Raw genomic sequence first — 18984 nt, 5'->3', positions numbered from 1 at the left:
AATCAAGGACAACAGAGGACTGAAAAGTGCTACTTCAGGGAGTCCAAATTCTGTGATGAATGGCAAAAATTACTCCACCATGCAGAAGAAAAAGATGGCTTTATCAAACTTCCCTTCTCTAGCAAACAGCGACCTTCAGTCTCGTTGCTTTTATTGCATTACTGTAGGGCTGAGAGAGAAAGGGAGGCATTAGGGGCCAGCTACACCGTGTACCACAGCACAGTGCCCATCTCCTGGGGAAAAATATCCCTTGGTCTTCTGAAAAACAGCACGCCTTCTTCACATTTGAGTCACAGCAGCAGTTGAAAATGAAGGCTGCAGTTAGTGCCACAAGGCTGAATGGAGAAAATGAGAGCAGAAAAGAGGACGATTTTCTTGAGGTTCCCCAAAGTCTTACTGAGGCCTGATGGCGACGTAGGAGGAGGTAAAGTCTGAAAGCATTTCTCACTCTGAACCCTCTCCTCATTTGCAGCTTAGTGCACCTCTCTCGTTCTTTTCCCCGTCACTTCCTCCCCTCCTTCCCCGCTCCCTCCCCACACGAAGGCTTCAGCTCGCTCCCATGCTGCTAAGCAGCTGCGTGAAGTCACATCCTGATAGAACGAGGAACCACGTAACCGACGTACACTTGTGCAGTGTGCTGCGTTGTACTTAGTTGGGTTACGAGCCAGTAGCAGTTGCACATCAGCTGGATAAACCCGAATTAAAAATGTTGAAGAGAAAACCATCTAATGTGTCTGATAAGGAGAAAAGTCAAAAGCCAAAGGTAAGATTGTTTAATTTTTATTGTCAATGAATAATAACAGGAATTCTTAACAATTTTTAAAAGGAGGATTTCCTTTTAAATCCTAACTTCAGGATTTTCTGATGTGCTAGCAAGTGCCTCACTGGTATAATCTCGGCAATCTATATACTCACTTTATAAACATAATGATCCGATTTAAGGAATCATCATTGTGAAGCTGCTCTAGCTATGCTAAAGAGTCCTGGCAGTGGACTTTGTCTATTGTTATATGTTCTGTATCAGTCTTTTAACAGAGGGGCTCACAAAAATCCCGTCCCTCCCTTTCTATCTGAGAGATGAACAGACGATGTCCCACAAAAGAGTTTGAGAACGAGTGAAGAATTAGAAAAGCTATTAAATTTGTTCCTTATTTTAATGAATTTGCTTCTGCATCACCATAACCAAAGGAGGAGAGGGAGGGTACTTGGCAATCAGGGTTTGTCATCTTCACTTTTCTGGGAATCATTATACTTTCGGCCCAAAAGAAATACGCTGAATAAATTGATAATATGCTACACTGGACACTTTCCACAATCTGGAATTGCAAGAAAGAGAGAGTTTTGCAGGATGCATAAGGATGCTAGAAATTTATTTTCAGCCCCTGGACTGGGTGCAGAATGACCTTTGCAAGTATATTGTAAGCCTGAAGACAAATGGCTACTGCTAGACCTGAGTGCTTCAGTATCCATTTCCGCCTCAAACTATCAGTGCTGAAAATTTAAATAAGAGATTAGAGAAGTCTTTTAGTGTATCTCTGCTCTCAGTAGCTCACTCTCCCAGTTTACAGATCCATCTTCTCATTGTTTGGGAATACATCTCACTTTGTGATTTCTGGGTCCTAAATATTATTGCAGACACTATTTCAGCAGGAATGTCTTCTAGTTTTACTCAGCATTGGCTTTTGTGTATTGCACTTACAGTTTTAGACTGTGACTCATTAACAATTAAAGACAATTAATACGTTTTTTCCACGTATTTGAAACAATTCTGAATTTCCCATGGATATGAATGTTTTTTTTTAAACAGTTCAGTAGTTGGTATGGTATGTATTTTCTTCTGTTCAATCATCATACTGTTTTTTAAAGACAGGACAGAAGTACAACTAATATCTAATTACACTATACATTAAGCAAGAAATGACCACGAGAAACTCTGTGGACAGGCTTTGTTTTTGTTTTCCTGTCTGTTAAACAATTGCAAAAGCAAATTTTGGTCACTCTCTTCTTCCAGAATAATACATTCCTTAACAACCAGGACATCACCCCCCCAGTTAGTTATTCATTCATGAATGCCCTCCATGCTATTAAAATGCTGGCATTGTGGCTTCTCGAAAAATATACATATATATCATGGTCATGGATTTGATTCACTGTATCTGTAAAGCAGGAATAAAATGTTTACAAAAATGGAAAGGTCCTGGTGAAGTGGCTCAGGATGTCTTTCTGCCTTATGAAACACTTGACCTACTGTAGCCCCACTTTTGTGCAGAATTGTGTGAACTTTCCATGACGAGAATGTTTTTGCTGAATGTGCTATTCACAAATGGGAGGAGACAGCCCCTCGTCGCACTGAATAGAAATCTTAGCTTGTTTCAAAACATGCCCCGCGGAAGCAACGCAAATACTTAAGTTGCTTAATACAGAATTGGGTAACATGGGGCGCAGGTCCTTACCTCCCGACAGAAGTTACAGGATTTCACAAGCGACTTCCCCAGATCATTTCCTGGCTGCCTCTGATCTGCACAGGCAACATTTGGTACCTCCTCATACTTGCAGGGCAGGGTGCCATTGTCTTGGGCTAACTCACCTTGCCTCTAGGTGGCCTAGATGACCCAGGGTCTCCAACACATCCATACGGGGCTGACACAAGACCTATGGGAAAGCCATGAGGTCTCAAGTATTAAGTGAAAATCAGGTTTGCTACCTTAGACCCACAAAGAGGACATCAAAAAAGATCTTTTTAGGTAAATAAATCTTACCCATATTGACTAGTTGTTTTTATCACAATTGGATGAACTTCTGTGCATTAATTCCAGTATTTCACCAGGATTTTCTTTTTAATCCTTTTTAATGTGAAGAATATCAGCATCTAGTTATGCCTTTTGATAAAGATGATGGAATACCATGCACAGCTGGTGTTAAAAACCTTCTTAAGGCAATTCTCTGTCCCTGTATAAAGCCTCTATAGTGGTGGGCAAGTCAATGACCAATGCAGGGATAATACAGATTTTCAGTATCTAACTGACAATTCTCTGTGTGCAATGCATTTACTTTACTTTATTGATTGCAGTGGTGTTTAAGGGACTTCTGCAGATGCATTAAGTGCTCATAGACAAAAAGTAGCATCTTGCAACTCTCACTGTCTGCTGTGAAAGGGTTGATACTTTTCCATTGCCATGAAATAGTAGTGTTGAAGTTTGTTTCATTATACAGCAGGATTTCTGTAGTGCTGCAGTCATGTTGATAACGACTTTGCATATCTGGCAGCTTTTGCATATGCATGGGTATATATAACTGTATGCTTTGTATGTAAACTAAATAAATAAACATTCATTACTAGGCAAAAAAAAAAAAATATCTACACCTGGTGTCATCCCAGAAAAAATAGGGAGAGAAATGTAAGAAAAATGTTTTCAAAAGACATACTGGTGGGATTGTGATCCTTTGCCAATGTTTATCATTGTAGCTGCACGTACTGCTGTGGAACTGTACATTTTTACCTTGTACATCAGCTGAGGACCCAGATAGCTGAACTATAAAGGAAAAGTCCCAAGGCTTAAAAATACCCTGTTTAATATTGAAGAAATGAAACCAATTGAAGGCTAAGCTCTCTATTTCAAGCCTCTCTAATCTAACCTATCTGTCTATCCAGGACCTTAAATGACTTTCTGTCACAACAGAGCCTGTGCACCTCCCATCAGGGCACCCACCAAGAGGCAGCCCTCTCTCGGCCCTTCCTTTCCGTCCTCACCCGACCCCCTTGCTTTTCGGTCAGACGAGACATGGCTTGGTTTATGCGGTGTAGCTCTTCTGAGCTGCAGCGTCATTCGTGGGCAGTTGAGGTCAAACGAACAAGGTCTTGCGCCCAACCCTGAGGTTCGTGGTCACGCCGATGGCTGAGTCAGCCCAGCCGTGGCAGCTCACTGCAAGGGAGAGCGTGTGTCTCCTGCACTGCTGCAGCTGCCGTTGCAGAGTGGGAAAGTACTGTGGCAAGTGGGGAGAAGGGTGCTTTTACGAGATGTGTTTCAGCTACGAGTTTGTGCAGTCTGTCCCACCAGCCTTTAGAGAGCTGGGGAGAAGGAGAGCAGTTGACCTAGAGGATGAATCGAAGACCCCTAAAATCACCTGGATTTTGGCCTCTTTGGGCCTTACGACGTTACAGACGTCAGTATATCTGGGGAGTGGTATGAAGAGGATTTAGAAAGATGGTAAGAAAAAACTTTCTAAGAAATTAGACAGGATCTAGTCTTCTCTTTTCTATATGCTTCAGGCAGCACCATATCCTGGCACTGTAGAAATAAAACACCATTAAAGCATTTCGCAGCTACTCTGCATTCCACTTTGCACTGGTTTACACATTTGACCAGGCGCAAATGACAATGGAAGGTGCAAATAATCTGTAAAACATCCCCGCATTGTCTTGCCCACTTCACAGGACGTAATGTGCTGGTAGAGCCTCTTTCTTTCTCTCCCTCTCTCAAATTCCTATGGACGTAGCAAACTTGAGAACTGCCCGATGATTCTTGGCTTTTCTTTAAGCTGAAGCAAAGATGACTTTGTGCCATTTTTTCTGGCTTGACCGAAGAAAGTCTTGTGTCATTATTCTACATGACAGTTGATCTATGCTTATGCTAAAGGTTTGAGACATTTTTGTTTCCTTACTCTGCTTCCAAATGCGTGAACCTTAGCTTGCTTCTGGTGTGTAAGACAATTCAGGGCCAATACCTGTGCATTTTGTTTAGGCAAAAATATCTCCAAGTTTCTAATTAAATCAATATTTGCTTATTTAAGTGATAGACTGTTATTTATTTTCAGGGCTATGAGAAAATAGTGGCAAATCCAATGGGAGGAAATATTTTAATGTGCAACTTTGTTCCCTAGTACTATTTTACACCAATAATTTTCCTTTTCATAAGCTTTAAATTAAACCCTGCCTCCATGGAAATCAATGCACATTTTTGCCATATACTTGAGGATTTCCCCTTTTTATATATTCTTCACAGAAGGCCTGATCCTGATTCTGAAAACACTTAAATGAATAAATTAGCTGTGATCCCATTGATTTCAGTGGGATTTATCCTCCTGAGTAAAGTTTATTGCTTGCCTAAGTGTTTGGAGCCTGTAGTGCAGACAGATGCTATAAGCAAGATTCTTGGTGCTGCTTTTTTCTTAGACAGTGGCTTGTGACTCTCCAATGGGGAATACTTATTAAAGAAAAGAAAATAGAAAATAGGTGCAGCAAATCTAAACACCAAAAATAATTCAAGATGTAATTAGATCCTCTGTAGGACAAGATCTGCAGTGAAGAGATTGCTCAGTGTTAATGAATATTAACTAGGATTTATCCTTGAGTGGGGAAAGCTGAGGGTTTTAATTTTATTTCAAAGGTAAAGACTGGTAGAGTTCTGAAAGTAGCAAGTTTTATGTTCTTTTCTTTCCCCCTGAAATTTTGAGTGCATAATAAATGAGCCACTGCTAATGTCACAGATGCTAATTTTCACAACCATCACTGAAGTGATGTTCATTCCCATTTGCATTTCATTCTAACAACGATGAGAGGTGATGAGTTGATGATAAGCTGTTTCCACCGTACTGCCTGCCTGCTGTGCAAATTTATGCTTATAGGCAAAGATGACACATAGTTCTGGCATTAAAGGTCTTTACTGTGTTGCCTCTTGAAGAAAGACTGTTTGTCAAAATCCATTTGAACTCCCCAGAAACAGAAGACAACATCTGGGAAGCAGTTTTAAGAACCTGGTTCATAGTGGAAATACCTGTGGGCCTTTATCAGAGAGGGTTCAGAGAAAGAAAAAATGATACTTGTAATAACCATGTATGTGTAGATGGGGAAAAGGGGATTGCAGGTGACACTTCAGAAGATGTTTCCTGTCGGGCTTCATAAAAAACTACAACAAGGTTAGAGTTAACCTTGGGTTATTTTTCTTGTGTGAGTGGAAGGCTCTACAATCATATTACTGCTCCTCCTACCTCTGGTATTTTTTCTGTGTTTATTTTATCATCTTGCATCTTGATCATCAGCAAATTTAATTTTTTTTCAACAGCGGTTTAAGAAAGTTGTTTGTGTCTTAACATATATGTTAGCATATCTCTTCTAGTAAGGTCTTGAAATTTGAGGAAATTTGTTTTCTCACCAGAAAGTAAGGGTACAGAGTTTTGTGACAGAAAGAACAGCCATCTCTCTCTTGCCCCTTGCCAGGAGGCTGATTAGGATGACCAGACTCCACATTTTGGTGCTTAGATCAACACACAGGCTTGTTGAGGGCTCACACAACTCTTGAGTAGCTCATGTGAAAAAGGAAAAAGTGACACCTGTGGCTTGGTCCAGTCCTGGCCTCTTTTGTGTGTTCCCTTGATTACAGCAACTTTTAATTTTTCACCGATGTTGCGCAAAATTCAGGTAATTTATTATTTCTTCCCTGGCCTTGTTTTCCTTCACTAGCCAGGCATAAGTCCTTAATAGCAGAATATTTTAAAACAAGTGAGAGCAAATTTCCCGAGGGAATATTTCCACATTAATATTAATTTTGCTTAGAGCAACAAATCCAGTTCGGTTCTTTCTTTGTTTTCCTAAGCTAGCAAGAGCATTTCAAGAAGTACATCTGAACCTCCTTCTCCAGCCGTTTTTAGAAACCGGACTATCAACCACATCATTTATAATGGTACTCTCTGACAAATACTGTAGCACAACTACCAAGGTGAAATAAATCAGCATTAGTTGCCTTCTAATTCTTTAATTAGCTCTATAGAGCAGTTGAGTTACTTCAATATTGTGTTTTTAGGGAACCCAAAACACCCCAGATTAAACATTCGCCAGGATATCTGTCATTACTAGAAAAAAGCAGTAACTATATACAGGCAGGACAGGCAGAGGATGTGGCCTACAGTGTTCTGTAGATTTCAACACTTTTCTAGTAATCTATGTGATAGCATAGATCCAGACTATGGTCATTATAAAGCCATCTCTGGCCAGCTTGTATAAGCAATTTGCGGGTGGCTACAAACACCTCAGCCGGAAGAATCAACCCTTCGATATGTGAGCAGAAACCCCTGGCAATACCCACTTCAGAGAAGGAAAAAAAAAGTCCTCTAGGCCTCTGTAATCACAATATCCCTTAACCTTTATCTTCTGAAAGCTTGCAACAGAGACAGCAGAGTTACTTCAGCTGTTAGTTATATTCTCTTCCACAAACTAGCAATGTCAGTATTTTTGCGAGACAATTTGCTGCTTGGCACCACGCTACAGATTATATATGTTCTGAATATTTAGCAAGTCATATGTCCTTTAAACCATCCTAATGGAAAACTTTGTTTTGTGCATCAGATGAAGGTGTGTTGTACATGTGTTGATATTCCACAGGAAGATGAATGACCACCTACATTTTTCCCCAGGTGAAATCTCTCCTGTACACCTGCTTGCCCTTACCTTTCTAACCTTTTATATCTTATTCCACTTACAGTGCACCCAAGAGCATGTTCTCACTTTTCTTCTTACCAAACTTGAGGCTGAAATTCCAGCCCCGGGAAAATATTGGAGATTTTTAACTGCTTCAGGGAAATTGCTTCTTTAACTATACATATTATATCCCGTACTGCCACTTTTGTTCCGACACCTCTTTGGCTTATTCTATGGACACGCAGAAACCTGGGTCTTCAGGCTGCTTAAGTGCCAGTTGTAGTAGCTACTGGCATCTTTCTGGTAAGCTGAATGTCAATAGCAAAGGATCTGTCATCTCTAAACATCACCCAGCACTGAGGCTGATACACTTTCTCTGGGCAGAACATCTAGTGATCCACCTACTGCTTTGCACAATTATGTCTTCTGGATGGAGTTTTAGTCCCTTTCCTATCCTTTTATGTTTTCACCTCTTCTATCATCTTCACAAGAACAACCAAGTTACCTCACACCCCTGTACTTGATTCCATGGGATGCTGAATGGTTGCTTCCCTGAGAGCTGTAGGAAGTCATAAGTTCCTCTACTTGGTCATGCTGACCTCATTTAGAAGGTGTGGTGGGTTTGCTGTTCTTTCAGGTATGTTGAAAGGCAAGTGAGATATGAGGCTACTGGAATACTCGAGTAGTTGGCTGTAGGTTTTTCTGCAGTGTTTCTCATGGCTTCTCCAGGGAGAAGAGAAGCACTAGAGGACTGCTGTTCAACCAGAAAACATGGAAAACCTATGGTGCAGTTCCATGTCTTCCCTCTACCATTAAGTCTGAGACAGCGGTGGAGCTTTGTCACTGACAGGCTGCAACCATGAGATAAAGAAATCGGCTTCCCTTAACAACAGCACAGACAAAAGCAAATGTGTGAAGATGAGATGACAAAGTGGCCGAGACAGCTGAATGAGCTCATGCAGCTTGACTCTCTGCTGCCTTCACCTGTGCGAAGCAGATGCTGAGAGTTACCATTCCCGAATTGCTTTCACTCACCACACCTGCACTGTTTTTCTTATACTTCTGTCTGTCTACCTCTTTTTTAAAGATCAGATGTTAAGTCCAAAAACTGCTTCACAGAGCTGGAAAGGGGACATGGTTCCCTGATGCATGAGCAGCTCAGAGGCTGTGAAGAGGTTGCACAAAATGACTGATGATGATAGAGCAGGCATTCAGCTCCAGTCACAAGCACATGGCCAGGCTCTTCTGATATTGTCTATTGGGTGTTTCCATTATTTTCTTCTTGTCTCTATAACAGAGTTTATATTTGCTTGATTAATGTCTCTTGGTAATTGTGGTAAAATGTTTGAAAACTTTGTGTTTGGGATTTTGGTTAGTATCTGAAGGAATGGGAAGATCTTAAAACCTTGTAGCTTGCACAATTCCCTTTGTAGTGATAGACCAGAATTGAGTAGGATTTGGAGCATGGCCTTGAATTTGGGGTTCAAAGAACACCTCAAAGCCCTCACTGCTGTCTGTGCCTCGGTAGCATCATCTCATCGGTGAGTGTCTCTCAACTATGTGTCGTTTTCATGGAGGTTGCGGGAGCAGGGGAGGGTGAAAAGCTCAGTCTCAATTTTGTCATGTGTCAGAAGGAAAACACACTTCAAGAATCTGGTACGTTTGTTTTTCGTGAGATGAAACTATAGTTTTCCACTGAGCTGTGATTGCAATAACCTCACTGCCACAGAGCTAATCAGAGAGAGAAGAATTGATATGCCCATACTAGAGTAGTCCCATTTGCTGTGCCCAGTACCCCCAATGAGCTGTTGAATGTATTAATTCCTTTCTCATGTAAAAGTGACCTGAAGAGAATCAGGATGATATCTTGTCTTCAGACAACTAGATTTTTTTTCCTGGGATTGCAGTTATAGAACTTATGCTACAAAGAATACCCAGAATTTAACACATTATAACGTCTGCACTAAGAAGTATTCTTATGCAGTGCTAAATCACAAGGAAATCCTGAGCTGGAAACCTTCTTTCAGCTTCTATACTGGTTGAAAACCAAAAGTTTATTAAAATTATTTTATGAGTTCAAATTTCCAAGGAGCATATTTTCGATTTCCAGGTATATGTTGTGCAAGCATGTCCAGTTTTTGAAGCCTGCAAGGCTGCGCTGAAGTGTCACATGTGCTTTCTTCAACTGGACAATAAGGATAACTTTGGCCTGTTGATGGCAATAGGCCAACACTGGAGCTCAGCCTTCCGACAAGGGAGGATACATGAATGGGAAAACAATGGTGCCACTGGTCATCATTTTAAAGGAGTCAAAAGTTAACCCAGTGTAATGAGTACAGTCTTTTAAATTTTTTTTTTCATGTTTTCTAAGATAAAAAAATAATGTAAATAAATGGACATATAGATTTGATGAAACACTAACATTCACAGTGACTGATGAGAGATACTGCACTGAATTTTGTTTCTCTACTGCAGTGCATCTCCATTAAGGCAATTTCAGCTAATCTCACTATGGATTCATTAATCAAGTGTATTCTGGATGTCTGAAGGGAGATAATGAGGGAGAAAAAAATGGCCTATTGTGTGGATCTTATTCTTCAGCTAGTTAGTTTGTTTATCATGCTCTATAATATTTGTATCCCGATAAATAAGCTCCAGTCGCAATTAGTTATCATAACAGATAACTAACACATCTTCATCTACTTAAAAGTTCAAAATTATTTCATAAATAGACCAATTAACTTTGCGTTCTCTTTACATCGCATGCCTGTACAGATTTCCAACATGCAGTATCAATTAACAGTGAAATGGAAACAAGGTGGACCAGTAGCACTTCAATTTCCTCCCTTTTAGCCAAAGGTGCAAGCATCCATGGAGACAAAGTCCTTAATCCTACATCTTTTTCTCTAGGCACTAACATCCTAAATGCATACTGCAGTATCAGCAGTCTCTTAGTGCCTTCCAAAATTTCTCCTCTAAAGAGCCTAAGAAAAGATTTGTTCATTTTTTACTCATTTTTTACTCATTTAGGATTACATATTGTATATCTGCTGCACATAAAGCTGTCACTATATTACTTGCAAAAAAAAAAAAAAAAAAAAGTTGAGGTTCTAAGAGCCCAATGGGGTTGGAGACTGCTGAAGATGGGAATGTTTATAAGCTCTGTGATATTAACTGCAGCACTCAACCTCAGGTGACATAAAGCATGCAAAAAAGAACTTTCTGTCAGTTTTATTATTTCTAAAAAGGTTCCCCTTGAAAGAGAAGAGTGACCTTGCTCTGCTGAGCTGACATATGCCACTGAATTAATGGCTAAGCTTTGCTGTAGGGAAGCTTGCAGAAACATTACAACTCCAATGGCTGAGTTTGCTGTGAACATTAATCAGGGGAACCAACATGATGTATCAAACACTCATTTAAAAGTAATAAAAACTCTCTTTCTCCCCCCTCCCCCAAGTTTCTTGGAATTAGCTTATTGTTGGTCATTACCTGTTGTCAAGGGTAAGACTGCAGGACAGCAGTAAAACTTGTGTAAGGGTTTTCTGAAGTTTGCTTACCCTTCAGAAAAAACAAATGACCTTTTGGGACAGCCAGATTTAACCGTGACTTTGAGGTTATTTTTTAATCTTGTTTCCCTTTGGAAGGTCATTTGAAGGAATGCCTTCCACTGGAAACGTGCCTCTCCCTAGCAAGGAATGCAGAAGCTACCTTTCGTCCTCGGTGACTCCCTGGGAGCAGGACTAGCTCCCACGTCATGCATGAACGAGGCATAAGATAGACAAGGCGGCTCTTACTGCCATTGAAACGACCCCTGTGAAGGATCTGGTACGGCTGTGGTACAACGGTCGAGTCGCAGAGGCTCTGACCAAAACACCGTCGCAGCAGGCAGGAGCGTTTTTTGCCTACCCGCTGCTGCGCCGCTCCGGGGCGGGCGGGCGAGCGCGCTGCGTTCGGCAGCCGCGGCAGCTCCTCGGGCTTGTCGCCAGGAGCAGCAAAGCCCTCGGACATGCCGTGCCTGCCCCCGCCGCTCTGCCTACGGTCGCGGTCCAGCAGGACGAGGCCGGCAGGCTCCTCATCGCCGCTCCTGCTCCGGCGGGGGAGCATCGGCGGCGGTGGCGCGCCGGAGACTCCCCCCTCCCGCGGGGCAGTACGCTGCTGCCCTGGGGCCGCAGGCTCCTCGGCTTCTCTTCGGGCGTATATATTTTCGGCTTCACTTCGTTCTGCAAACATGCGAGTGATTTCTCTCGCGCGAGAAATCCAGCTGCAAGGTCGGGACCTAGATAACACACAGCGTTAATAAAATTGCACTGTGTTAGTAAGCAGGGAAATTGAATTAAATTCAAATTAATTGAAGCAAGGTGATTCGTTTTTAAAACATGAGAATTCGTCTGTGAATTCATCTGGTTTGGAAAGGAGAAGGTTTCAGGAGAGAAAAGATGTTGGTATTTGAGGATTATAGACCAAAGCCTGCAATGCTTACATAGTGTTTAACAGCCTACTCAAGACAGCACTCCCTTCTACTGCAGTCACGGTTCTGTGGAGGGTGGATTTCCAGACTTGTCCCTCGATGTTTCTGCCTATGTGTAAATGAAGGGTAAAAAAGGATAGCAGGGAGGTAGAAGTGCGCATCATGCTGAGTCCTTAACATCATTTTCATAGCTCCTCTGAATTTGTCACACATCCTTAACCTTCTTTTAAAGTCATTTGCTTTTCATGGTTTTGTGTGCCACTGAAAGTCACTTTTAATTAAATGTCATATAAATAATAAAGTCTTAATTACATAATTATTGCAAATACCTGTGTGCACACTCCCAGAATTGGACAGACTGCCAGAAGAGCACTTGGAGTGACTTTTCTCACTGGGAACTGAGAGTGCTCTGCAGCAACAGGGCAGGAACGATGGTATTCAAAATTCAGGGTCAATGTGCATATAAAGGAAGAGGAGTCAGATCCCCCCCCCTTGCACATTTTGCAATAGCCAGTTGCAAAAAACTTTCTTAGCGTTAAGATCGACGTTTCTTAAATTGCTTCCTTATTGAGTTCCCCACAAGCTTGTTTAATCAACACAGCACATTTCTTGCCAGATGAAATGGCCTTTTTGCTCAGACTTCCTACGTGGCTCGCCTCTTCCCGAGGAAGACTCACAGACCTTGCAAACCACCGTGCCCTTGTTTAACTTCATGAACGGTAGCTTCCCCCTTGCTCTCAGCCGCGCCGGTGCCCGCCCTGCGCAAGGTGCCCTTTGAAAGCACTCGACAACGGAGGTTCTAGTGGAAACTCTGACATGCGGGCTGGGTTATCGGGAACTACGTGCTTCATGTCAGCGGTGGTTCAGGCTTGAGAGACCGAGGCTGGTACCAGATAGCAGTACTGATAAAACAGACGCTCGGTGTTTACTTTGGAGAGTGAAGTTTGTTGACCTGGAGGAGCGTTAAGTACGATTAACTCACTATTTTGTACAGCTTTCCTTTTCTGGTCATTTTCTGTCATTAGAATTAGGGTGTTCCCTCTAACGCTTCATGATGGCAGCTTTGGAGAAAGACCACTTTGCTCTACCTGCCTCCCCACCTCCATGCAGTTACTGAATACCAGACCGCGATAACCATCAGTCCTTTACAGAGTCATTTTTAAGCCGGTTAAAAATGCCATTTCAGTAGATTGCCCTATTTGAGTTAGGAAGAACAAGCTGTATCTTTTTTATTGCTTTTGACTGGTGAAGTACAAAGTTTAGGCCATGTTTCATGTGCACTATAAAGTTATATTAATAGCCTGGTTAGTGGTCAGAAGTTCTATATGTGTAACTAATGTGTAAATAGGAAAAAATCTCTGAGATAGGGAGGTCACGATGTCTTCTCTTTTTTTGCTTCTCTGTTGCCCTTTGGAGACTTATGGAATCTTGTATGCAAATTCTCATTCTTTATACAGAAATTAAGGGGGTTTTGTTGTTGTTTTTTTTTTTTCACAGAACACCCCAAAATCTAAAAATTGATATCTTGCCTTCTGGGAAAGTAGCAGACAATTTCTTTGATTTGATCCCTATGCCAGAAGATAAGCTAGCAGAGTGGAAATAGTCATTCCTATTTTGGTAACTCTTAATTTCATTCTCAAAGTAGTCTCCCCCTTCTGAAGGGACCAGGAGCATCAGAGAATACAAGAATACAAATCCTGAGCTCCACTCATCTCCATCGATCAAAGCAGCACGCACAAGCTCCCTCTTGGGAGCTGCTGTGGCTTCTTCTGAGCAGAGAGGGAAGAATACAAGTGTCTGTGGCAGGGAGGAAATTGGGCAACACGCTGAGCTCCCTTTTTGTTACTCACGGTGACCGCGTTTGCCCCTATACAGCTTACACGGTCTGGGTAGGCTAAGGATGAATGGAAGCTAAAAATGAAAATGCATGGAGGAATTTGAAGAGATTTACTTGTGTGAGAGGGTCAGTACAAAGCCATTGCGTCATGCTGGACTTAAAAGCTCTTTTGAATAGGACTTGAAGCAAAAACATAATGGGCCAGAATTTCTCGCAGCAGGGAACCAGATCTCTGAGAAGTGTGAATTGTCCAAAGGAAAATATGAGATGAATATCACCCATAATGATTATTTAGCAGGATAACTGCTGTCAGTTTTTGCTCAAAGGTCGTCTGTAGACATGGAGAAGCTCTGACTAGTTTATCATAAGAACTAACTGGCTTCTCCTATGATACGCCCTACACGGGAAGGATGTTTTATAACAGAAAGGCACGGATTGCAGAACCTCTTCTCGTTGTTGTTTTTCTTTTTTCTACCATACCATTTTCTGGTTAAAATTACAGGCTATTTACAAACTAGATCACCAACTGCAGACTGTCCAAATTAAAATAAACAGCAATTACATAGCACTTACCCCTTTAAAATGATTATTTAAAGTTCAGGAATTCAAGGAATTGAGGATATAGGAAAAGATGGAAGAAGGATTTAAAATACTGAATAATATCTTTGATATTTTTTATTAAGCTAATTTGGTATACCAAAGGGGAAGGGATAAAAGTTAATGCATTGATTTGTAGAAAATATTTGATCAGTCCTTGTGTGGGAAAATAAAACTGTTTCTCCCCTGCCCATGCTCGCATTAGATTTTACTGAGCAATTTCATATTTGCTTAACGTATCCATTGGTAGCTCTTGCATGAATCCAGCCAGAAAAATCACTTAATTTTATAGGATGCTGAATCCTGGTATCAAAAGTCAATAGCATTTTTTCTCCTAGTAGCTTCGCATTTACTTTAAAAGCTTCCCTTCTCCTGGAAATAAGGTCTGTCTGTATCTTCACAAAGTAGGTGTTCCCTGACACTAATGCAGTGACTGACACTATTGAAAGTAATAGTCCTGTTCCCTTTGCAGCCCAGAGCTCCTAAATCTGCTTTTTGTTATCAGTATAATGGGGTTGAATACATTTTTAAAAGGTGGTAGCTATTGATTACTTAATGGAAAAATTTAGTATAGAGAATTGCTGAAGCAGCCCTATTTAGTGCTCTTCAGTGCAACAAGACCATTATCTAGAATAGTAGAACTCATCCTGTAACCCTTATTAATATTTAATAGGGATGCAGCAATACTGAAGTACACTACAAAATAGCCCAAGGCTTCTGCACATGTAGGATATAAGGTTGTTGCAAGGGTCGAAAAAGAGTAACTGATTTGCCTCAAGGTGTTTATAAGTAAGACCAACAATAAATAGTGTTTTTCCTCTTGTTCCTTTTAAAGTATTTGCAGCACATCTGCACTTTAATATACAGTTATTCCTACTAGACATCTGGAAGTGATTGAATGCAACAGAAAGGTCACTGTATGTTTAGAGATCATTGTGTGAGACTATTTTATACTTTCCCAATATTGCTGTGAATCCCAGCCTCCCTCTTTCTATCCCTCCCGCTCCATGCTGCAGGGCACATTTGGTTGGGTTGACAAGCCAGTGAAAGGTGTTAATCCTGTCTAATAGAACCATAATCCTTGGGGCTGTGTTTTTATATCATACTATTGAGCTAACCCCTTGTCACAGGAGATTGTTCATCTACTTAATAGCAAAGTTCTTTATGGGAATTTTAGATAAAATTAAAGTGTACAATCCAAATTGTCCTTTTCAATTTCACAGGGTAAAAACAAACAAATAAACCACAATGTTCAGCCAACAGAGATTTTCTGAGAGATTACAATCAATTAAGAGGAGAGCTGTGTGATTTTTTCTTTTCTTTTTTTTTCTCCCCTCAGTGAATAATAAATGTCATTTTACTTGTCCAAAAATATTCACAAATCTGGGTCAGCTTCTTCAAATAACCTTTGGCTGGAAATATTTTTCAGGTTGGATGTGCTCAGAAATAGTGAAAAAATTATGTTATTTCTTTTTCTCTTAAGCTGCAGTGGTTAGAACACGGACCCAAAGTGTGGGTACACATTCCTCTTCCATCTGGCAGTTGCTCAGGCCTCTCCCACTGCTATGTCCACATTATTATTATTTTTTTTTTAATCTTTTTTTTAGCGGATGGAGCTGGTTAAAAAGTAAGTGTGGGAAACCAGGGAAATGAAGCAGCAAGGAGACTGTAGTTTCAGCTGTGTTCCAGGGGATGCTGATTTTCTTCTTCTCAAATGGAGTCTTTTAGACAAAGTATTTTCACATGATTTCCCATTGCTCTTCTTTGTCTTATCTTTTTCCCTCTGCAAACTATTTTTAGTTTAAAAGTGACTGCATGTAAAAGATAAAGGAGCTAATACGGGTAGTAACCCTGTGCTTTATGAGCAGGGACAGAATAAGATGGGGTCCTTCCCAGCTGGAAACACCCGGGGGAGGTATGCGTCTGCTCCACGTAGCTGGTATCGTTTTGATGGAACTCCTTCCTTACGATCACGCTTGCAAAGCCTGACTACCACCTCGCCACCTCCTGCGGCACCAGAGTGTGACCGGTGAGCCCCGCAGAGGACTGACCGCCGCCAGGAAAGGAGAGCGTAAGGAGGCAGAGCAGCAAACGGCAGCTTGGTGGCTGCTGGCAGAACAGGTCCCGGCACGTACCGGCACTCAGAAGGTTGCTGGCCACTGAAATCATTGCACAGGTCTCGGCTCAAATGGGTCTTTGGTTTTCCAGCTTTCCAGAGGAGAGCGCTCCTGTGGCATTACCAGCCCTGCCGCCCGCGTAGGGAACTGGAGGAGGGGAGCAGCAAGGGTGCTGTTCCCGGCAGCACTCGGTGTTGGGCCAGTTCTGCTCCCCTTACCGTCACCAAGACGGTAAGACCACCACTTCCTTGGCTGGAAGCAGGTTCATGCCGGCATTAAGCATGTCTGCAACATGAAAGCAGGCAACGGGACATTAAATTAAACCAGTCCTTTTCTCCTCCTCTTTTCTCACCGAAAGGATGACCTACCTCAGTTGCCTCTGAAGCTACTTCATGAAAACTCTTAGCTGGTAGAGAAGATTGGGAAGCTGTAATGGCAGAGCAGAGCCAGGAGCTCGCAGGGCGCTTTGAGGCTGTGGCGTTCCCAGGTGGAGAGTGAAAGGAGGTAGCTGGAGATGCCGGGAGAAGAGGGAACGATGGGTGCTTTGGAAACCTTGGGGGCAGATGAAAAGATGGCTTGTGTGGCTTGGGGGGAAAAAGGCAATGGGAGCAAGAAGTAGGTTTGGCTGAAATCACGTGGGCAAAGTAAATGGATGAATAACTACAGGAAAACCTGTAGCCAGGTAGCCTGAAACCACTTATTAAATCATTCAGGATGTATTTATTTCGTGGTTTACTACTTAGTTCAGTGGGTTTTTTTCCTCCAGAGGGGATTTTGAATACTTGGAAATATACTGAGATGATATTGCATAGTGTATGATATTGCATAGTGTAAGCCCTGCTCGAGAACTCTGATACTTCATTGAAAAACTTTCATTTAGTATGGAGGAGTGAAAAACTTTACAAAAAAAGGAGTTGTTCCAGATTTAGCTTTGAGTATTAGTGAAGGTATAAAAACAAACTCTTAAAGACGCTGTAGAGTTGAGAAATGTCCAAATTCTGGCTGTTGTTAGGGCCACGCTTAAAGGGACTTCTGACTTGTCATCAGCACCAATTCTAAGTTGTTTGCCACCATGGGCAGTGCAGTGTCAGACTCTGCCTGGGCATATCTGGCAGGTATTTCTGTGTGACCTCTCACAAAAATCTGCTGTGCCACTTCCCACCTTACCATGCCAATTATCCACACACAGAAAGGGTGAAAATTAGAATGAAGACCGTTCATGGTCTCTTAATGCACAGCTCAGGTAATGCAGCCTTTCTTATGTTAAGCAAAGGTGTGTCAAAGGGAAAAATTGTACCCATTTACCTTTAGGAATCAGATTTTCAAATTGGAGGATTGGGAAGAAAAACACGGGGCCCACCTGATTATTCCATTGCTTACTCCCTCCACAACATATGCATTTTGGACAAAATGTATTCATAATCCTCAGTCGTCTTTGCCGATTCCTGTTGGTAAAGACCTGTAAAGAGTCTCCCCAGCTGCGAAAGTAAACTGTATAAATTGCCACTGTTTACACCACCATAACCAACTCTATACCTTGTACAATATTTATGGAGACAACTTTTTTCCTAAGTTCATGGACAGCAACTTTACCTAGAAGTAACTCATAGATATCTGTGTATAAGTAATGTGAAACTGATGTAGAAGAACTCATAATCCTATCCGTTACCTAATTAGTATTTGAAGCAGTGTTGTTTCTCTTATTCATTTTTCTGCTCCTGGCTGTACAGTCACAATTTTTTTCCCCTATAGTCACGTCCTAGTTTGTTTCTAGTTGGATGTAGCAGTTCACGGTCCACCGATCTGGGAGGAATTTTTAACACAAACAGGTGACTTGACAGTTGTATTTAAGTCTTAATAACAGAACAAACCATCATCAGTGAGTCAGGGTTTGTCGTCTTTTTCTTTACAGCGCACAAGCAGCTTTGGAAGCTTTGACCGTTTCAGGCACCACTCGATATCAAAGACAGATGATTCAGCTGAGGTCTGTATAACACAAAGTTTTTCTTTCTTCAGTTCACTTTCCCACAATGGTTATGCAAAAACATTGGGAAATTATTGTGTAAATTTTACACTGGTGAGAATTTTGCTTGTGTACCTGGACCTGTCTGGGTGATTGAGCCCTTGCCAAAATGAACAAGAGAATCACACGTAAACTTGGTACTTTGATGTGAAGATTAGAAACAATTTTTCAAAAAGACAAAAGTGCATTTCACGTTGGTGCATGCCCAAAGTAACCAGCACGTGTATGCACATGTATGTGTAATTTTTGTTTTCAAGACCCCTGCAAAAATCCCCTCAATTCTTATTTGGATTAAGGACAATAAACAATGGGAAACAACATTTTCTAGCACAAAATGTATTTTCTTTCTGTCATTCACACACACAGTGGTATACTGCAAATCAGTTTAGGTACGCGATTCCCCAGGAAAATGGCTATGACTGACTTTTGTCACCTAACTGTGTTGGTGTCCTTAATATTTTCCTGTAATTCCTATTCCACTACTTGTGGAATTTCATTTTCATGGTGAGTTGTCGCTTACTTTTTCAT

General features: G+C 41.5%; 1 protein-coding gene across 1 annotated transcript in view; it reads left to right on the top strand.

The window, feature by feature from the left end:
• Window positions 1-706: 706 nt before the first annotated feature.
• Window positions 707-18984, top strand: part of SAMSN1 (SAM domain, SH3 domain and nuclear localization signals 1) — a gene marked incomplete at both ends in the record, with an annotated part of 35098 nt that continues 16820 nt past the window's right edge. The window contains 2 exons of the mRNA XM_082001187.1: window positions 707-763; window positions 18346-18417. Of these exons, the coding sequence (XP_081857313.1) occupies window positions 707-763; window positions 18346-18417 (129 nt within the window). The remainder of the gene's footprint in view (window positions 764-18345; window positions 18418-18984) is intronic.

This window comes from Phaethon aethereus (genome assembly GCF_964289735.1).
Source record: "Phaethon aethereus genome assembly, chromosome: 1".
Classification (NCBI taxonomy): domain Eukaryota; kingdom Metazoa; phylum Chordata; class Aves; order Phaethontiformes; family Phaethontidae; genus Phaethon; species Phaethon aethereus.
The sequence above is the reverse complement of the archived record's forward strand: the minus strand, read 5'-3'. Positions and strand labels throughout refer to the sequence as shown.